This window comes from Conger conger, chromosome 8 (genome assembly GCF_963514075.1).
Source record: "Conger conger chromosome 8, fConCon1.1, whole genome shotgun sequence".
NCBI classification, from domain to species: domain Eukaryota; kingdom Metazoa; phylum Chordata; class Actinopteri; order Anguilliformes; family Congridae; genus Conger; species Conger conger.
This window is the reverse complement of record NC_083767.1, coordinates 9,913,895-9,934,603: the sequence shown is the minus strand read 5'-3', so window position 1 is coordinate 9,934,603 and position 20,709 is coordinate 9,913,895. Positions and strand designations below refer to the sequence as shown.

The 20,709-nt window shown below is 41.2% G+C and overlaps 2 protein-coding genes across 2 annotated transcripts in view; both read left to right on the top strand.

Annotated features, from left to right (window-relative positions):
* The first annotated feature begins 1,984 nt into the window (after positions 1 to 1,984).
* LOC133135126 (solute carrier family 22 member 4-like) lies at positions 1,985 to 9,883 on the top strand. The gene is made up of 11 exons (XM_061251908.1): positions 1,985 to 2,099; positions 2,846 to 3,207; positions 3,396 to 3,499; positions 3,974 to 4,128; positions 5,185 to 5,356; positions 5,869 to 6,010; positions 6,354 to 6,451; positions 6,796 to 7,010; positions 7,269 to 7,451; positions 7,824 to 7,959; positions 9,799 to 9,883. The coding sequence occupies exons 2-11, from the start codon at positions 2,854 to 2,856 to the stop codon at positions 9,881 to 9,883; spliced, it is 1,644 nt and encodes a 547-aa protein (XP_061107892.1). The 5' UTR covers positions 1,985 to 2,099; positions 2,846 to 2,853.
* A 619-nt stretch (positions 9,884 to 10,502) lies between these two features.
* Positions 10,503 to 20,709, top strand: part of LOC133135361 (storkhead-box protein 2-like) — a 55,946-nt gene continuing 45,739 nt past the window's right edge. Inside the window, exon 1 of the mRNA XM_061252294.1 lies at positions 10,503 to 10,833. Coding sequence (XP_061108278.1) covers positions 10,503 to 10,833 — 331 coding nt within the window. The remainder of the gene's footprint in view (positions 10,834 to 20,709) is intronic.

The window sequence follows — 20,709 nt, the reverse complement described above, 5'->3', positions numbered from 1 at the left end:
ATATAAACTATGAGTTTCAAACTCAGTTCTTAAGGGGCAAGAATGTCTGTTGGTTATACCTTTCCTTTTCTAATTTCTTAGCTAAATCTGATTAATACATTGTGGCATAGGGTAAAACGCAAACCCTATATTCAAACATTGTACTGCACTATAGTGATGCACACAGTTGTAAATGTAAGTGTCTATAACTTTGACCAGTTTAAGTGAAAAAATACTTTTAAGTAAACTGATAAATGGACACAATTACTTCACAATTGAGTGAATCAGTTCCTGATTTATTTGTTTTTATCTGTCTGGTGTACCTAGCTAAACAAAATGCACTTAAAAAGGAGGAATTTTGGAAATAAGGTCATGAAGACATTCACATTTCCTGAAAATGTGGATTGGATTCTAATGTTGCTGAATTATGTCAGGTGTAATATTAGTTGTAGTTTCTGATTAATGAAGAAAGCACGAGAACAGAGTAGAAGAACTGCTCCCCAAAGTAGGAATCTTGTTTATACTCACTTTTGTTCTACAAGAGCAATTGGCATTCTGGGAATCATATATATTTTAAATAATCCTCACATGAATTAAAAGCTTTGATTACAATTTTTTCTGTTGACCTCTACATATTCAATGCAAGTCCTGAACTACTATTGGTAGTATAGTAGTTTGCTGTTTGGTCTGAAATGCAGGGGAACTATGACAGACAAGTAATCCGAGATGAAGGTTCCCGAATCTCAACATGACGGACACCCATTTCCTGGGCTTGTTACTAAGGAGGCTGTGTGTCTCAATGATAAAGCCCCCCTAGTGGACTGGTGTATAAACTGCAACTGCTCTATCATTACACTTGTATTGCTTTAGTACAGATACCTAGAACTCATGTTCAGCATGACATTGCAACAGACTGAACTTATGTCACATATGAGCAAATTATATAACCACCAAATATAGCCAAGTAATTTTAATTTTTCTCTCAAATCTTCAGAAAAATGTCACCTCCTGACAAGAAATGTGACCCGTTTAAACTTAGAGTCGTGTATTCTTCATCATTCAGCAATGGCTGTCTCTCTTTTCCAGTCCCTCCAATATGTGGCTGTCCTCTTCTCTCAACATTCCACCACTAAATGCAAAGTGTGGGTGAACTCTGTCAAAGTGTGTAAGAGCCTAGTGCTTTTTGGCGAGAAAAGCCGATCATCAGTGGCTAGGCCAAACTTGCCTTACCTGAGGCTACAGGGCCAATAAGCCATCCAGGTGTGCAGTATGAGAGAGGTAGTATTTCCCATTTATTAGTCATGCGAACTATGTAGACCAGGGCTGCCCTGTTCTTGGAGATCTACAGTAAGGTAATGTAGGTTTTCGTCTCAACCCTAATTTGGCACACCTACTTTCACAAACTAGCAGCTAATCAAGGTGTTGAATAATGCGTGCTTTTCGAAGGTTGGAGTGAAAACCTACAGGAGGGTAGATCCCCATGCTATGTTAACGGTTTACAACGCTGGTCAAGTCACAGACTGAGACAATAAAACGCACATTCCAACGATCCTTGATACCAGTTCTCTACGTAAAAAACATGTTCCAATATAAGAACAAAAATATACAATTCAGAAGTTGCATGGATAAACACGTTGTTTTTTCATAGCTCCCTTTTATTGCACGCCCGGGCAACATAATTCCGGTTTCGTAGAACTACACATTTGTTTTGAAATGTATTCGATGCAGACACATTTATGGAACAAAATATCTCACGTGGTTATGAACCTACGACTGCTATCTCATTAACGATGAAGTTTATTTCGTAATCCGTTTTCGAGAAAACTATGCTTTGCCGGTACTGTAGTCTTGAACAACTTGTTGTTGTTGTTGTTGTTGTTGTGTATATGCATTACTAGGTCATTTCAGGAGAGAACTAATTTAAACTTGGTGATCTTGCAGGGGAGTTTCTACTGTTTCTAACCAGGTATAATGTGTCATATACAGGCGACGCAGAGATTGGTAATATTGCTGCGTTTGCATAGCAGAATGAATATTCAGACGTGTAAAACATCAAGTGAGCATTTGCGTTGGACTTGGGCGACGGGGCTACAGTTACCCAAATTTTGTAATTCGTAAGGGTGAGTAACCATTTTTGGAGAGCGTTTTCTACACATTGGGCATAGTTTATAAAACATACTCTCATATATGTGAATGAAACATACGTAAAGGTTCATTTGCTTTACATTTTGTATAGCAAAATTGGGTTAAATAGGAAAGTTACCTTTTCTGATCATTCATGTGTCTGGACAAAATGATATGCAGATGTTTCGTATTTGGAGAGATTTGAGGACACCTGGATGCAGTTTTGTAAAAATGTGGAATTTGAATGCCTGTAGATATCTTGACCAAATATTTTACACACATTCAGATGAAATTGAGATATTCAGTGTTGAACTATAAAAACACACGTCATTTTTTAAAAATGTTTTGTGTACACTGTATGTTCATGCTCTGACATAAATTTGTTCTGTCTGAAATTTCAGCATTTTTTTTTGCAGTACAAACATATGTGTGCAGTAAATTGTTTTTGGGATGTTGACAGTTTTATAGGACTTGTAGCAAATAGGCTGAAATTGCCTTCTAAGTGGGCCAAAGTGGAAAGTGGGTATCCAAATAAATAACCACACCCCTTGTCTCTTGTAAAACAAAATAAAATAACCAGCACTAAAATCAACATCTTTTAACAGAAATTCATAGGGCACCTCTCCCTATTTGCACAGTGATTCTCCTCCCCTGCTTTGTTTGCATACTGTACATGTGGAGAGTTTTTTCTTGACGTGTGGCTCACCACACACTTTGTCTTTCCTTTCCACTTCACTCTCAGGGCTCACAATGAGGGACTATGATGAGATCACCTCTTTCCTGGGGGAGTGGGGGCCCTTCCAGAAGACCATCTTCGCCTTGCTTAGCCTCAGCAGTATTCCCAATGGTTATGGCGCGATGTGCATGGTGTTCCTCTCGGACACACCCCGGCACCATTGCAGTTTGCCCTACCTGAACACGACCGGATACAATCAGAGTCAGGCCCTGCCCATGGAGGAGGTGAACGGGCAGCTGGACTACAGTCGGTGCACTCGCTATAAGAGGCTCAATGTCACAGAGTTGATGTTCGGCAATGAAACTGAAAGATGCGTGGATGGCTGGGATTACAGCACAGAGCGGTACATTTCCACAATGACAACAGAGGTAAGAGCTTTCATTCTGAATCGCACACACCTTGTTTTCAGAAGACTAGAGCAAGGGTGCACAACTCCGGTGCTGGAGGGCTAGTCTGCCTGCAGGAAGCTTAATCGCGAATGAGCTTGGTCAGTGTCCTGAGGGTGAATTCCTCCTCATGCCGCCCTGTAATCTGTCTGTTCTTGTCCTTCCTACAGTGGAACCTTGTCTGTGGAGATGCCTGGAAAGTTCCATTCAGCCTGTCCGTGTTTTTCATGGGTGTATTTACTGGCTCAATCCTGTGTGGTCAGGTCTCAGACAGGTACTTAAAATGGCGGCAGTTGGGTTCAGAGGTTACATTTTTTTACAGTAGGTGTGCAGCTGGTCCTTCAGAGTGATATGGGTACAAGCAAATCCGTAATAAAATACAAATTATTTACAAGTATAATTCTAATTTAGCAACAATATGAAGTCTAAATGGGATTTATATTCAGTAATGCACACATTCTTTTAAATGCTTCCTTGATGACTGTAAGTAAAATTCGGTGTTAGCCATGGTTTCTGGATAAATTGGATTTATAAACATTCCTTCTGTTTGACATAGCCTAAGTGGTAGGCACTACACACACAGAAAAAATAGATAAAAATAGCAGACATTTTGTTATAACGACATGCGTACCAAATGTGTCAATAAGAGAGTAGGCTAGTCAGGTAAGATGGTGTGATCTGTCCTGTATTTGCAATGGCACCATCACAGTGATGAGTGTGTGATGAGGGCTGACTTTCTCTCCTCCAGATTCGGCAGGAAGTTTATATTCTTCCTCAGCCTGGCAGTGCAAACCATCTTCACCATCATTCAGGTGGTCTCCGTCAGCTGGGAGATGTTTGCCATCCTCTACTTCATCGTTGGAGTGGGACAGATTTCCAATTACATTACTGCTTTCATCTTAGGTACATTCTAATCACTAGCCAGACTTGTTCTTTTTGTAAGCCTAAGTATTAATTGAACTCACCGCAAGAGCTCAGTGCAGTTTTTTCACAATCGGTGGATAGACTAGTAACCAAATTTGGATTCTCCATAGTGGTGTGCTCAATTGTGATGTGCGCTCAGACAGAGTAAGGATACAAATAGATTTCATGTAAACCAAACTTCCAAAAAACGTGTGCAAATAACAAGACTACTGCACCAATGCAGCTCCATTACTACACTTAGTAGTGAATGTATGCAAGATATACATGCTTGTTCGATGTCCACTGCAACAGTGCCACACCCGTTGCCAAAGGAAAAAATACAAATTGCTGCCTGAAAAAGTTCATGATAACAAGCCATAGCAAATAATTTAAATGAAGTGCCAATGCCACACTCCACTGTTCTCTACTCAGAAGAGATTCTCAAACGGTGTGCCGTAGCCAGGTGCGGCGTGGAATGTGTCCTAAGCATGAAATAGCCTAATTCAATTATTCCATGAGTGATCTATGAATTAATGAGTTAATATGTAGTTATTAAAATATATAAAATATGGTTTTGTTTTGCTAAATCAAAACCATATATCTTGTCAAGCTTTTTTTTATTGTGGTTTGTATTTGAGAAGTAGGCTCATGTTAAGCAATATACACATTTTGTAGTTTATTTTGCATTGTACACATCATAGTATTTTGAGTAGAAAAAATGGTGTGCCTTGGAAATTTAATCGATATAAAGGTGTGACTTGGGACAACAAACTTTGAAAACCACTGCTCTACTGTATATCAAAGGCAGAAACTGAGGCCTATATTCAGTCTAAACCCTAACTTTGATTTAAAATTAATGTACTTTTTTTGGTTGGGTTTTTGTGACTGCTATCTTCCCAAACCATGCTGTGAAGAAAACAGAAACATTTGTATTGGCGAACACTTTAATCAAATCAAAAGTTAATGACAGCTGATTGGTTGAATCCAGGGCTGAGTTAGCATGGTTAACTGTGAAGGTGTTTGGTACAGACACAGTGAGCGTGTGTTCTCCCACAGGTAACGAGGTGTTGGGGGAATCCTACCGCTTGGCCTTCTCCACCATGGGTATGTGTGTGTTTTACGCGGTGGGCTACACTGTCCTTCCACTTTTCGCCTACTTCATCCGCAGCTGGAGAATTCTCCTGCTAGTTTTGGCCCTGCCTGGATTCCTCTACATGCCCCTCTGGTGGTGAGACCCTTCCCAGCATGCAATCTGCTTGCTTGTGCTTGTAATGGACCTTTATGGCTTTTGCAAACCCAATTATGTTTACATGGACACAGCATGAAATGCCATATGGGCTAGAACTCTATTTATTATTATTGTTTATTTATTTAACAGGGACAATGCACATTAATCAACATTTCAGTTTCCACATTAATGTAATTGTGCCAGAGTTAGCTAATGAGCTAATGTTCACAAGTTAGCTATTGAACTAATATTCATCTGAATTTTCATCTGAAGACCCTGGGTAGATCATGAAAATGTCATCAAAACAGTACTTCAGCGAATACTACAATACTACACAATACATAAGTACATTACAGAGATGACAGAAATACAGAAAAAAAATATATAAAGACAGTGCCAGAGATAAGCATGGTTTCTCATGATTTGAAGACTAGCTTGCTTTAAGCCACAGCGTCAGTCTGTGTTTGTAGGTAAGGTAAATAGTATGATAAACTTAGCTCTGTGACTGACAGGTTTATTCCAGAGTCTCCACGGTGGTTGCTGGCTGAGGGTCGTCTGAAGGAGGCTGAGGACATTGTCCGGGCTGCAGCTGAGAAGAACGGTGTCAGACCTCCAGCGGTTATATTTCGGGAGGAGGATTCTGCTAAACTTTTGGTACCACCTCCATTATATAAGAACGGTTTTTCCACTCATATGGAAGTATACACTCAGTAAGCATTTTATTTGGTATTTATTAAGACTTATTGGTCTTAGAGGTTTGACAAGTTACACAGAGGACAGAAATGCCCAAGTGGTCAGATACTACACTGAAAGTGACGACACTGAAATACACGCAGTCTTCCTCTGGGTCTAGCCACAATTTAACTGAGTGAGGATCCATAGTTCTGTTGTGACCCTGTCTTGTCATGTAGCTGTTTTTTTGTGTTTCACATGATAGCTATACCTAGCGGCACCAGGGATTTTTGATCCCCATGATTTCCTCTCGTTCTGACTGCAGGAAAAGCAGACTGATCACCCCAAAACCTCATATACGTACCTGGACCTGGTCAGGACAAGCAAGATAAGGAACATCACCATCCTCAACGTCATCCTCTGGTCAGTTATCCCTCCATTCCAGCTCTGCCCAGCAGGAGAGAAATGTGTTTGAAGAATTATATTTTCATCATGTTGCTTTCATCCCCAAGCTGTGTGACATCCTCGGTTTATTTAAGGAATGAACATCTCTTGTAACAGAATAGTGGTGTTTGAAGCAGGTGTTACAGTGGCTGCATTCTTGTTACCCCTGATGTAAATTGTTGGACCAAGAGCATCTGCTAAATGCGACCGGAGCCTTTGCCACTTCAGCCCTGCAGATAGGAACGGCCCTTTTCGATCGGTAACGCTCACCGATGCCCCGCGGATAAATGAGACGCACTGTGGTCTTTGCTCGCCGTTCGCAGGTTCAGTGTAACCATCAGCTACATGGGGCTGTCCCTGAGCACGCCCAACATGAACGGCGACCCGTACCTCAACTGCCTGCTCTCTGCCGTCATGGAGCTGGTGGCGTACACGGGGGCCTGGCTCATGCTGAAGGTGGTGTCCCGTCGCCACATCATCTCCTCCACGCTCCTCCTGGCAGGGGCCGTCCTGCTGCTCACTCAGATGGTTCCGGAAAGTAATGGACCACCACTTTACCTTTCAAAGACCTGTAATCTCTCTCTCTCTCTCTCTCTCTCTCTCTCTCTCTTTGTCCTGTAGTCCGTAGACCGGTGGTCGCAAACTGTGCAACGTTGCGACCAGCAAGGTCTTTTGTCAGGCAAGGACACAAGCTTTGCTGGTCACAACATTGCAAAACCTATTGGAGCAAAAATATAGTGTGCGGACATCTGTTAGTGGGGTTACTGTTTGCATAGTCTGCCCTGTACCCCGACAGAATGGAGCAGTGTCATTGTTGGCCTGGCGATGGTGGGGAAGCTCGGGGTCACCGGAGCGTTTTCGGTCATGTACATCTCGGCCATGGAGCTGTACCCCACCGTGGTGCGGGGGATGGGGGTGGGCGTCTGCTCCATGACCTCCAAGATGGGGAGCGTAAGCGCGCCCTTCCTCGCGTTCATGGGTGAGTGGTTCCCCATCATAGTTTAAGAATTTAAGTTTAAGGTTTTGTTTAAAGTTTTGTTTTTCTGTTCCGTAAACCATTCACCATATGTCATGTCACCATAGCCCTGTCACCCGTCCCACAACCACCCTCGGACTGCAACTGCCTCCACCAACACCCCTCCACCCCAGTGTGATTGCAAATAATACCATTTCCTTGTATGCACATTAATTACCATAACATGCATACATATAGAGATATCCAACGTATTAGATAACTGATTTCAGGCACCAGAGCGACAGTTAACTGGACAGTATATCAACTAAGAGATCATAGAAGGTTTGCATAATTTCTTCGCTGTTCAGACCCTCTCTATATGGTAATATTCTGCAGGTGCATATTACAAGGCCCTCCCCTACATCGTGATGGGGCTCCTGTCACTGGCCATCGGACTGCTGAGTCTCCTTCTGCCCGAAACACGAGGCACCGCACTGCCCGAGGACCTCTCCCAAGTGCAGTCCCTAAACTGGTCAGTTTCTCACATTAATTTATTCATGCATTCATTCATTCACCACAGTGTTGTGTTAAGGGCCAATTCCATTAGGAAATTAATGACCTCAGGAAATGACTTGAATGGTGGAGGAGCAGTGGATAGCATTATCACCCTGCAGTCTTCTGCTGAAGAGGTCACCTTCTCATCGCCACCTTCTGTCATTGGTCGGGCCGTAAACCTACTTAAAAATAAGTAATGGCACATTAACCTAATTATAAATCCAAAGGCAGGCTTCAGCTTTTGCTTTTTGTAACATTATGAACTGGTATTTGAAGCAGTTTTGGAAGATGAGTCACTTACAGTAATCACCCAATTTACAAGCGATACAGTGCAATAATGGACTTTGTGTACTGGATAGGCTGAGCAGAACTACTTTAGGAAAGGTGAGGTTTCTGGTGGGGAGCCCTATTTGCACACTTAATGGCATGCCTCAGTGGACTGGTGTACTGGCACTGGGGAAATGACCTGAAACTGAACACCTTAGCGAGGACCTCACGGTTAGGTCTGAACAAAGAGGGCTTTGGAGAAATGTGATCAATGAACTCAAAAGGCTCCCACAAAGAAAACAAGACTCAGTATCTCAAATAGACCTAAACATCAAGTCCCACAGAGCAGGCACACAAAACAATCTGCTCTGGTTGTTACAAGAAAAAATAACCTGTCTATGAAATCCTTCCATCAGCTGCTGTTGCAGAGGGAAGGCTGCCTCAGGACCAAAGGGCTTCAATGAAGACCAACTCCCTGCAGAAGAGCAGAATGTACAAATTTAAGAATACAGTGATTCTGCAGCATCTTTCGAAGGGTTGGTGTGTATGCGGAGAGGATATCTTGTTTCCGCGTCACGCTCTATCCCAATGAGAATGTTGCCTTTCCTGCCTGCTGTAGGTGTTGTGAGCACACACAGAGGAAGTGTTGTTGTGGGATTTAAAGTTAAATAAATAACTTCCATGAAATCATAAATGTGGTGTTTGAACTGATCTCACTCTAGATTAAATCTATCACACAATGCAAAAGCAGACAACATATTAACATGGGAGGGGGGGGGGGGGGGTAAATGGTAAACGATACAATATAACTGAACTCCACCTTGTCCTTGAGTTATCTCCATGGTGCTTACAAATATACAGTTAACAAATATACAGTACAATACTGGCTTTAACTTTTGCTGAATTAACCATTGAGCAAATACAATAAATTACATTTTACACAGTGCTCAATGATCAAAGGCAAAACTACCTGCAAGTACTGTGGACAGCACAAACATTGTATGTTGTATGGAGCAGGACTGGCTATGGTTAGTTTCCAGATAAATACACATCTGTGTTTGTTTTGGATATATAGAAGAGCTGCAAATAGCCTCAAGCAAAATCATCATGCTTACCTATGATGTAGGCTGGCAGTTCTTGCAAATGTTCTTTCCTTAAGAAAATATTTATCTTCATGGCTGTTAAAATGGAAACATTGACTATAGGCAATTAATCTGTCTAGCATCACTATATGTGTCCGGGGTTAGATATTTGAAAATTGTATAGGCTATAAGATGACAAACAATGTATTATTGTCAATATAGATTTTTATTTTTATGAGGTAATAATTTGCATATTTAATATTTTTTTCTAAAAGGGATGAAACGCCCTGTTTTTAAAGCATGCAATATGCACATACTGCTCAGCACGCACCTAAACCGTTCCCTCGACAGAAGTATATGCTAACAAAATGGTTAATAGTATGCGGATAAGGACTGTTTATGCTCATCTTGTATAAGCTATTACAGGGCGACATTGCCCTGTGCCCAATTTTGAAGCCTGTCTGTAGGTGGAGCCACCGCGAACATCTGGCGGAACCTGCGGGAGTGGAGTGCGGTTTTCTCATTTACGACTTGTGCAGCTGTCTGCTGTGACGATGAATCAGGAACCAGGCATTGGGGCATCAGGAAGGAGGCAGGACCTGCCAAGCCAAATCCTCGGCTCTGCACTCATGTAACCTAACATGAGCAATACATACATTAGATAATCACGATGGTATGAACATAACTCGGTGCTGCATTTACTCCTTGCCTGGAAATGATGTATTCTCAAGGATGTCATGTCCAGGGGAGCAATGAAACCTGGAGGGCGATGCGCTTTTTACAGGGGGAGGCTTGTCTGCGAAAAATGCCTGCGAAATAGGTCACCGCTACGTGATATGCTTCATTAACAAGGTGAGGAAAGTGGCTTTATATCGTTGCTCTGACGGGAGATGCGATTATTGGGCTAGTGGATTTTAGGCCCGTGGTGATGTTTATACATTGTGCGTTATTAAATAATTTCGGAATATGTTGAAAACGCACGCATGTTCGTTTTGTTCCGCACCGTAACTGGCTATGTTTGAAATAAACGTTCGTTGAATCGATGGAACAATGTGTTCGTTTTGGAAATTTAATAAAGTACGCAATAAAGCGCCACATGAGACAGACTGCAACTGGATGTTGGACCGTGGTATCATTCATGACACGCAGACTGTAATGCGCTAGCTAGACAATGGATAAGTTTTTGCAGATAGCACCTCACTCCCTGGCGATAGTGCTCTCTCGGGTGGCCGATGAGGAGGATTCACCCGAGGTACCGGGAGGAGAGAAGCCGCAGGAGCACCATACTGGGTATGAGATATTCGCGGACTTCAAAGCCGAGAACATGCAACATTTTTGGAATAAAAAAGTTACAGACGCCATATCGGAGACCTTTTTCCTGGGGTGGATTGACGAGCATGTGCTACTAATCCAAGGGAAAGAGGATCACCTGGAGGTGTTGAGAGAAGGCTGGATGAGGAGGGCTCTCAAGCCGCCGCGAGGATTCGAGATCAAATACCTGGGTAAGCACACAGTCCACATTCTCCCCTAAATGGCTTGCAGACACGCAGAACACGTGACACCTGGTTCAAGAATGGCATTTTCCGTAGCTAAATTGGTTGAGCTTTAGAACTTGCTCAATAGGGGCATTTTTGTGTGATGCGCTAATACGGTCATCGAGTTGGATTCATCAAATCACAGCAGATCCACTTGGGCTAGACCTATTTCACCGTAAACATAGTAAAAATAGCTCCGATCAAGTGATGCATACGTCTCTATGAAATTAATCCAAGTACTACTGTGTAGGAAAAGAAAATGCCCACAATCATATATATATATATATATATATATATATATATATATATATATATATATAATTTAATATAATTAATTATTATTATTATTATTATTATTATTATTATTATTATTATTATTTATTTTTAAAATCTTTTTTACTCCAGTCAGTTGGGTATGCTCTTATTCCTATAGGCTTATGGACATGCAAATCCAAGACCCTGCTGGTTGTGAATGAAAAGTGTTCAACACGGTTTTATCAAAATTAAATTTATGTTGTGTGTATGTGTGTATAAACAATCACATACTTCTATTGCTTTAAGTACATTATAAAAACAAGAAGAAATGGTGCTAGAAGTGGTCTCAGAATAGCCAGGTCCCTGTTTGTTTTGCACGGCTAAAAGGCCTGCCATGATTTATGTGTTATAAAAGATGCTGTAGTGTGAAACAGCAGAGTTGATTCCCATTTTCATGTGTCAGATTTCAGTCTCACTCATGGTGGTAGTTCATTGTTGCGTTTCTCTTTATTGAGGTCTCGTCCTGTCATGTCTGTGATCTTAACTGGACAAGCTGCACAGTCATGACATGCTTTCACGGTCTAAAAGGAGCAATAAAGTTTGTTATGGCTGCATGTCTACCATCCGCTCGCTGGTGGCTGCAGCTCCTATACAGTAGGAATGCAGGGTAGCTGTATCCCTAAAAGTCTTGGGTTACATCGCTGTCAGGTTATCTGTGCACGCCAGACAGGATCTCATGTGTGCTGAGAGGCTGTGGCTTCAGGGTGAGTTTGATGATTAATGTGTGTGTTTTTTTTTTTTTTACGGCTACAAAATACCTCCTGAAATATCAGCTGTTTTTCCATAACCGAGGACATTCCATCCATCACGGTGGGAAGTCTTTTTTTGGAATCTGTGCAAGTGGAAAACCAATGAGATCAGGAATGCAGCCTTAGCTGTGAAACAGTGGCAACTAAGGACATTGGTGATTCACAATTATAGACACTGATAATGACTTTGAGCATTTGATTTTAACCTCGAAAGACTGTTGCATTTTGAAATCACCTTTCAATCCTGTGGATGGGCGGCACGGATGGTGCAGTGGGTAGCACTGCCGCCTCACAGCAAGGAGGTCCTGGGTTCGAATCCCCGTCGGCCGGGGCCTCTCTGTGCGGAGTTTGCATGTTCTCCCCATGTCTGCGTGGGTTTCCTCCAGGTACTCCGGTTTCCTCCCACAGTCCAAAGACATGCAGGTTAGGCTGATTGGAGAGTCTAAATTGCCCATAGGTATGAGTGTATGAGTGTATGAGTGTATGAGTGTGTGAGTGAATGGTGTGTGTGCCCTGTGACGGACTGGTGACCTGTCCAGGGTGTATTCCTGCCTTTCGCCCAATGTATGCGGGGATAGGCTCCAGCCCCCCTGCGACCCTGTTCAGGATAAGCGGGTTAAGATAATGGATGAATGAATCCTGTGGATCAGGGGTGCACAATAAGAGAGACAATCCGTGTAGTAATCCATGCAGTTCCTTACAGTTTGCAGCCTTTGCAATTATATCAACTGTCGTATGGGCAACTGAGGCATGAAAACATAGCACATAATGTGTTGAGCAAAGCTTCATATCAAGTAGCCTATTTGTGTCAATATGATGGCATTCCTGCTCATTGTGTATTGGTACAAGAGTCTGTCTGTGGGAATGTGTGTGTGTCTGAAGGCCTTCCCTTGATTGTCAGAGCAGAAGGGCATATTAGCACTCATTGTTTTAATGTTTGCAGAATACCTCTAAGGCACATGCTGAAAATACACATATGGCGATATTATCAAATGCATTTATTAATGGATTTTTTATTTTATTTTACCCACAGGCCTTGCCATTGTTTGGTGCAAAGCAGGCGTCCATTTTCTACCGTAGTGACATATTAAGTGTAGCCGGATGGGGCTCGTAAAAGCCTGAATGACTGAGTGGATGAATGAGGATTTCTTTTTCGTCTCTTGCTTCAGCTTCTATGGTTTTAGCTGTGGGCAGGAGCTCTGGAGGAAGGATAAAGCACCATTTTACAGTTTTACTCCGGTGTATGTGGCAGTAAACAGCGTTGTTGCGTCGCACCCTTTGTGTTTGACTTGCCAGGCGTGACGGTTCTGTGCTCGACACAAGGAAAGGCTTGTCACTGATGGAGTTCATGGTTCTCTGTGTTTGTTCCCAGAACAGAACCACCACCCTTCTGGGAATATCTGCTTCATTAGGGCCTCTCTTTGAGGGGATTCATTCATATATATGGGGCTGCTTTTTAAGTTCCATTGGGTGTCTCCACTCTTGAGTGACTTGTGATTATCCAGCAGGATGTAAAGGTATCTCTCCCCCCTGCCCCTGACTTCTGTGTAGAATAAGGATCACCTTTCAGGGTCAGAGAACTCCCAAGAAGACTCCTCTACACTCCTTTATACTTCTATCCTTTTATACTTCTGTATGTGTGCCACATCCCCATAGCAACATGGAGGCCTTTGCAAACATTCTTACTCTCACTACTTCTAGGAAGGTATCTAAATTTCCTAGCCATTCTAGAAAAATGGTGAGATGGCAATAAGAAACCTCTAATACAATTTGGTTGACTTATACGACAAACCTTGAGCTTAGACAACCTTAAGAATGTTAGATGCATGAAAAACGAAAAGCTCCATAGAAACGATGTCATAAGATTGGACATAAAAGCTTTGTATAGCAGAAAAGGGTTTGGCCTTCTGTTATTCAGATTTTGTCTTACTGAAAGCATGAATGCTACGTCTACCCTAATTTGCACTTCTGGTGAATACCTGGATTGAATCCTGCTGTGTGAACCAGTTAATTCAAAGACTGTCAGACTGCAAAATACCCTTTAATAATAAAATTGGCTGGGTTTAATCAGAGCATTTTTCCTACCCATTAATTACATATGAAATGTTTCCACTTTGGGGGGCTGTTGGGAGTCTTAGTGGTTTAGTGTGGAGATGAATTTGCATGCAGTCTATACTGGGTTGAGAGTTGTCATTAGCAAGATGGGCCAAAGTTCAAAGTTAAGCAATGGCCTTTTATTTCCCTAAGTACAGGGGTGGGAAGGTGGTGTATACATGTACCTGTAATCATAGGAGTTTGGGTTATCAGAGTGCATCATGGGAAGGTTCTGGCACTCACTGCTGATTGGTGGCGTATCTCTGTGTAGTGAGGAACAGATGTCCACTGGCTCTGTAAGATTATTACTCCTGAACTGCAGGCCTGTCTGTGGCAGAACATGGAGGATGTGGTCGGGTATGTAGAGGATGTATGGTGGATTGATGTGGCTTGTTTTAGCAAAACTCCCATTGGCATCAGTAAAACCAGTTATCCAACATTATGTGTAAGTCTTCACCAGGCGTTTGGGTTATTTCCTCAAGCATGTGAAGCACACACTTGCTGTTACTGTGCCACTGCTTCAAGAAAACAGACGATTTGTGCACAACTGTGTAATCATTGCGGACTTCAGCTACTGTATGCCTTTTCGGATTCTCTCCCATCCATTCCATCGCAGTGCAAACATATTTCCCTCGCTCTGGTACACCTTGGAAATGTACACATTCCCTTCTCGCTCAGAGGACTTTGAAGCGCTGCTTTAACTTAATTAAACTTGACTGATCGTGTATTTTGTGGTACAGCAATATAAAGTGTGTGTTACATAGTTACAGCTGTACATAGTTACATAGTTACAGCTGTACATAGAACAATTACTGATTATTTCAAATTTGAGGATACATTTCTTCTTATTCTTCCATCATGGTGTGGCGTGTGCTGTATGTGTACATGATATTGTGCTGCCCTCTAGTGGATGAAGGAGAAAATTCAAGAGACATTCTAATCCAGTGTTTTTTTTATACACAATGCCAGATACCCATAGTATGTATGATGCCATGGTAAACTTTAAAATGCACTCATACTTCACGTTCACTGATATTATTTTGACTGACCAGGCTATTGTTATATACAATGATGGACATTAGAAAAGAAAAGATGTTCCATCTAACTCCAAAAGGCAGTTTGTACAGTGACGTTTCCAGGGGTTGTACATAGGAACAAATTCAGTTTATAGCATTTATTTACAATAATATAATGCCATAATATTTTTTCAAGTGGTGCAAAAGCTCTTCACTCCTAAGAACCTCTGTAGTAATGTTGATATAGACAGTTGCATCATAACTTACAATGTGCCACAGGAAATTATTCAGAGCATAAATAAGATTAAACATCTTATTTAAGAAACATCAGATGATATACATACAGACGACCTATGTATGCGTAACATTGCTGTATAGATGCATTACATTACATTACATTACAAGGCATTTAGCAGACGCTTTTATCCGGAGCGACGTACAACGAAGTGCAGATCAAACACAAGTGTGAAGAGGACCTGAGAGGACAGTACGGTTCCTAGTCCTAGTGTGACCATACAGATACAATTGGGACCCTTGAATAATACATCAACTTCGGAACACTTGAAGAATACATCAACTTCCAAACTAGCATACCACAGTTGGCAGCCAGAATACAGAGTACTACAATTTAATAGCTCGCAATACAACAGATGCGTTGGTGTTACATTTGTATTTTTTGCTTTTCAGCACAAACCACAAATGCCAACATCTGTAAATACGTAAAGTGTCCTTTGTCACACACAACAGCTTTCTGGGGCAAAAAAAAAAAAAGTCCATCAATTTAAAATAGTGATTTATGTGTACAGTCCTACCGACATGGCTCAGACAGGAAGAGCAGTCGTCTGGCAGTCGGAGGGTTGCCGGTTCGATCCCCCGCCCGGGCTGTGTCGAAGTGTCCCTGAGCAAGATGCCTAACCCCCAAATGCTCCTGACGAGCTGGTCGGGGCCTTGCATGGCAGCCAATCGCCGTCGGTGTGTGAGTGTGTGTATGAATGGGTGAATGGAGAAGCATCAATTGTACAGCGCTTTCGATAAAGGCGCTATATAAATGCCTGCCATTTACCATTTACCTGTTAGCAGCGCTGCCATTGCTTGTTAGGAGATGTAATATGGCGCCATCTTGTGGAGTGTACTAGGCAGAGCAGCACCTCAAAGCTTGTATGTGATCAGGAATGCTTCCCGTCTGTCCCCGGGCCTTCTCTCGCCTGTAAACAGGGTCGATGTGATGACTGTCAGTCTCGTTCCCGGCTCTGGTTCCGCCTTGCAGGCAAACCGTCTCTCTGCCAACGGCACGTTGCTCTCTTAAGCCGTCCGTGCAGTGGAACTGAAAGGGCTGCTGTTCGCACATCACTCGCTTTGTCTCTCTTGGCCAAATTTCAAATGTCTGGGATGTGATAACCGTCTGAATAGCATCCGGTAGCCTTCGGGGTTGTGTGCTACATCTGACAGCTCGCTATGTAGGTTCACAGGCCACGATCCATGCCTAGTAAATCAGTCAGAACGTTTGCATTACAGCATTTTAAAAATAAAATATTTAAAATAAATATCAGAAAACGTGTGTCTTCCAAATGAAATACAAAAACAGCAGTAAGTGCAGTGTTTTTGATTTACAGAAATCAGTCGTTTGTCTTTCATACTGAAGTACACTCAACGGGAAAATAAAATTCAGCCTTTGATTTACCACTAGAGGGCATAGGAGCTACTTTGATGGTTGGATTTTAGAATTAAATTAATAGATATTTACAAATGTTTTTTATTCGCAAATTTTATTATGCATGAATTTGTTTCTAAAATGTCAGCTAGCCAGTCAAGAAACCTAGTTTGGGGATTCCAGACAATTTATTTTGTAATAGTTTTTATTTTAAAATGCACAATTTACTGAATGTGGATTTGCTTCTTATTCATATTTTTCAAAATTGCCATTATAAGATGGCAAATATCACTAAATACCACAGTTACACTCCCTTAGAGAGCACATACTGTGTCATATGACCGTGTTTGTTAGTGACACAAAGAATTACAGCTAGTGATCCTTTTCTCTAGTCTTTTCTACTGTTTTGTGTAAGCAGTTTGCTCCATGTTAACTTTGAGCCATGTTAACAGTGTTGTTTTGTTTTTGTCGTTCTAGGTTCACAAAGAAGTAATTGTCATATACTTGTACTGTCTTGTCAAATTCTTGTCAAGATATCTGCTCTCATCCCTTAACAGGAGAATGGCTCTTAAAGGGGCTTTTTACTGTGCAAACTCCACTGAACATTTTAGCAGCATTAAAGTAAAAAGCCTGCCTCCTATAATGGGTCTACGTACTTTACTTAAAGTGACAAAGCTGACTAATCGCTAACAGCCTTACAAAACAAAGTGATTGTATAGAGTCCCTGTCCAATTGTATTATTTTTGTAATGTTTCGATTCATACAAAACTCCTAAACACATAATTGCATACTACTACACTACTAATACTTTCAAACCATATTAACAGACATGTATTTTTACATTGTAATGATTAGTGTAGAAGTTGAATCAATATTGCTGCATGGACTTCAGACAAGGATGATGATGTGTTCTATCTATGAACTTTACATAGTTACTTTCTCAGATGCATATAAACACAAGGATTGCTTTGCTGCTGCCACACAAGTGTTTTCTTTGGTCAAAAATATGTAGGATTTTCCTCCGGTTTCATATCCCACATATGAATGTAAGTACAGTGCATGTGCAGACTTATCGCTTATCGTTTTTTCAAAGGTTTTTATTTTATTATTTTTTTTATTTTGTCAGTGCAGTAGAACATTATAAGTACATTGTAATCAAAGCATATTTGTGACCTCATGCTTTAAAGAGTTGAAGGAAAGCTATCAGGGAGACACACACACAGACACATGTGTAACAGCTGTGCCATTAAGGTGTCAAATTCTCCTTATGAGTTTGGAACATACTGACATTCTGGGGGGGATTCTTTACAGTCTGAATTGTCAAAACAGATTTTTTATGTTAGTCTGTTTGCCTTTCTGAGGATATTAACTTTGAGTGGTTGAGAGACCTGTTATTGATGGCGATGGATATTCTCTCAATGTGCCAAACAGAGTGTCAGGGAAATTAAATACAGAATGCAGTCCTGATGCCAACGTTTATAAGTTACTTTAACACACTGCAATGTAAAAGAATGCATTCTAAGGTAATGAAGAACAGGGGTAAAAATTACTCCACTGTGTTCTCAACATCAGTGTTTGTGCATTAGCATATCTTTTTTAATAGTCTGTCTTTATTCAGTAAAATTATGCATTTACAGATTTCCTCTCCATTATTCATTACAACATGCAGAAGAAATGTCTTGCAGAGTATATTGTCTTCCCAGAAAGTTTCCTTTTTGTGTAAAATCCCAGGAATAGAATACACATTACATTCACTGGGATGATGCTGAGAGACCATACTGTGGGTACAGTATCGTGGGTTATAGATACTATACCATGCTAGGAGCTATATTATTGTGGGCTATAGATACTGTACCATGCTAGGAACAACAGTATTGTGCGGTATAGATACCATGCTAGGAACAACAGTATTGTGTGGTATAGATACCATGCTAGGAGCTACAGTACTGTGTGATACAAGTAGCATTGTAGCCATCCTTTGCGTTACGTGTTGAAATGCAAAGTGAAATGTCCTTAGTGAGTTGTGCAGCATTATGTGGAAACGCAGCAGAGACCTGTCGTGTTAATATAACGGTGCAAAGGGGGGAATACACTGCGTATCCTCCTACAAACTCTGTTTACTCCAGTTGCACGTGACCCTAATCATGAATGGCTCTGAGCAGCCGTCCCCTCTACCTTACGAGCGCAATGAAATATGGGATAATATGAAATGGTATGGAGCCGTCCCCAGAAAGACCTTTTTCTTTTATATTCTTGTCATTGTAAAGCTGCAGACCCTGGGTGGTCCCAAATTAATTTAGCATTTGCCCGGATTAGCGTGAGGCCGCCTGCCTCGAGCCCTGCACAAGCTTCCAGATTCAAACACATTAATCCCGGAATGGAAACCGCTCACGTAGCATCGGCGAGTTCGGTTTCACACCTCATGTAAGAAGAACCAATAAAGTCAATAAGACTCATTTGGATTAATTTTTCTCTATCTTGCTTTGTAGGCTGAGAATAACTGTGTAAACAGAATTATAAGGTTTTAAAAATGTTTGTGATATTTTTTATACCCTATAAATACTGTGAAGTGCTAATGTGTCTTAGAGTCAAACAAAGAGTAAAATATACATAGTTATAGACTTGGCTTGGTAGGCTTTCTGTTTACTGAGAACAAGATCCACTTGTTCCATTTATATTAATTTGTAATGAATATGAATATGAATATATAAATAATTAATGTATGTGCTCCTGAGTTCTGTTTGTGAAAAGGTTATTGCCTAGCACCTAGATGAATCGCTGCTACAGTAATGGTGACAAGTTCACAGCTGCTCTTTGGGTTCAGGTGACGCACTTGGTCTGCAGCTAAAAAAACAGGCTCTGTTTATTTACTGTTGGTCATGTGACGTATACCTGTCTGACCTTAAGGAGCTGACAGCCAGTTTGGAATTAAAATCTAAGAATGTTGTTTTAGCTGATTAGTGAGTAATTGCTCTGTTTACCGGACACTTCTGCAGCCAAATATATCTCAGGGCTTGACCACTTCACTGTAGAAAGGGTCCTTCCACATCTGTGGATGCCTTGTTCTGAAAAGATGTTTGCTCTGAACACTTAGAGTTTCAAGTGACTAATTGGGAGATTTATTGCAGATATTTTCTTCATTGCTGGAAGCAGAACTTGAAAAACTATTTACAGAGCTAAAAATCCTCACATATGTTGGTTGTTAACTGTGTACTGTGTGTATTACAATATTTCAAATTGCCGCAAAACTAAATCCAGGTTGAATCCTCTCTTAAGCGTATTCAGTGAGTATCCTTAAACAGATTTTCCAGAGTGTTTTTGGGGGTTTTGTTCTCTCCCTGCCTTGGGCTGTCATTACATCACCCCAACCACAGATAGTACTATTGATTGTGTAGACATTTGAAAGCAGCCCAGTTTAATGGGACATGGTTTACATTCCCACAGATGGCCTTATTTAACTTGATTTCATAGCTGGGAACGTGCACCGCTTTTGGATTCTGAATTAACTCTTTAAGGTGTAAGAACCCATGGGATTTGAGTGTTCTTATCTGAATATTCTAATGCTGATGTAACAATCATTGCTGGAAACTGAAAGCAGTGGAGTTCTAGTCTAACAGTGACTTAGAAAAGAAAAACATTACAAAAAAACCCACTTTTCAGAAGATCAGTGAAAAAAGTGATGTTAGTGCAACCTTGTTATTTAAAAAAAAGAAATCAACAATAATACAGACATGTGTTTGCCTATTTTATCCCTGATTTGCTGTTAGCACCGTTATAAAAGTGTTGAGGAGAGAGGGGGAGGGGCTTCTTCCTGATTACTTGACTATAATCAGGCCAGGATTTAAATCCATTTCAAATGGAAGATTCTCTTTGAGAGGACTACAGGCAGCAGTGGACTAATGAAGGGGGTAGCTGAACAAGGACTTCCCCAAACAGCAGGCCGCTGTGCTTCAACTCTTCATAGTGCAGCGAGAGCGTCTAATATTTATATGGTACCGAGCACAGTCACGTTTCATGT

Excerpts from the sequence above, each read along its gene's own strand:
- LOC133135126 (XM_061251908.1), top strand. The coding sequence starts at position 2,854 with ATGAGGGACTATGATGAGATCACCTCTTTCCTGGGGGAGTGGGGGCCC. Across the intron at positions 6,452-6,795 it reads ATCCTCAACGTCATCCTCTG|GTTCAGTGTAACCATCAGCT; the intron begins GTCAGTTATCCC and ends CGCCGTTCGCAG. Across the intron at positions 7,452-7,823 it reads GCCCTTCCTCGCGTTCATGG|GTGCATATTACAAGGCCCTC; the intron begins GTGAGTGGTTCC and ends AATATTCTGCAG.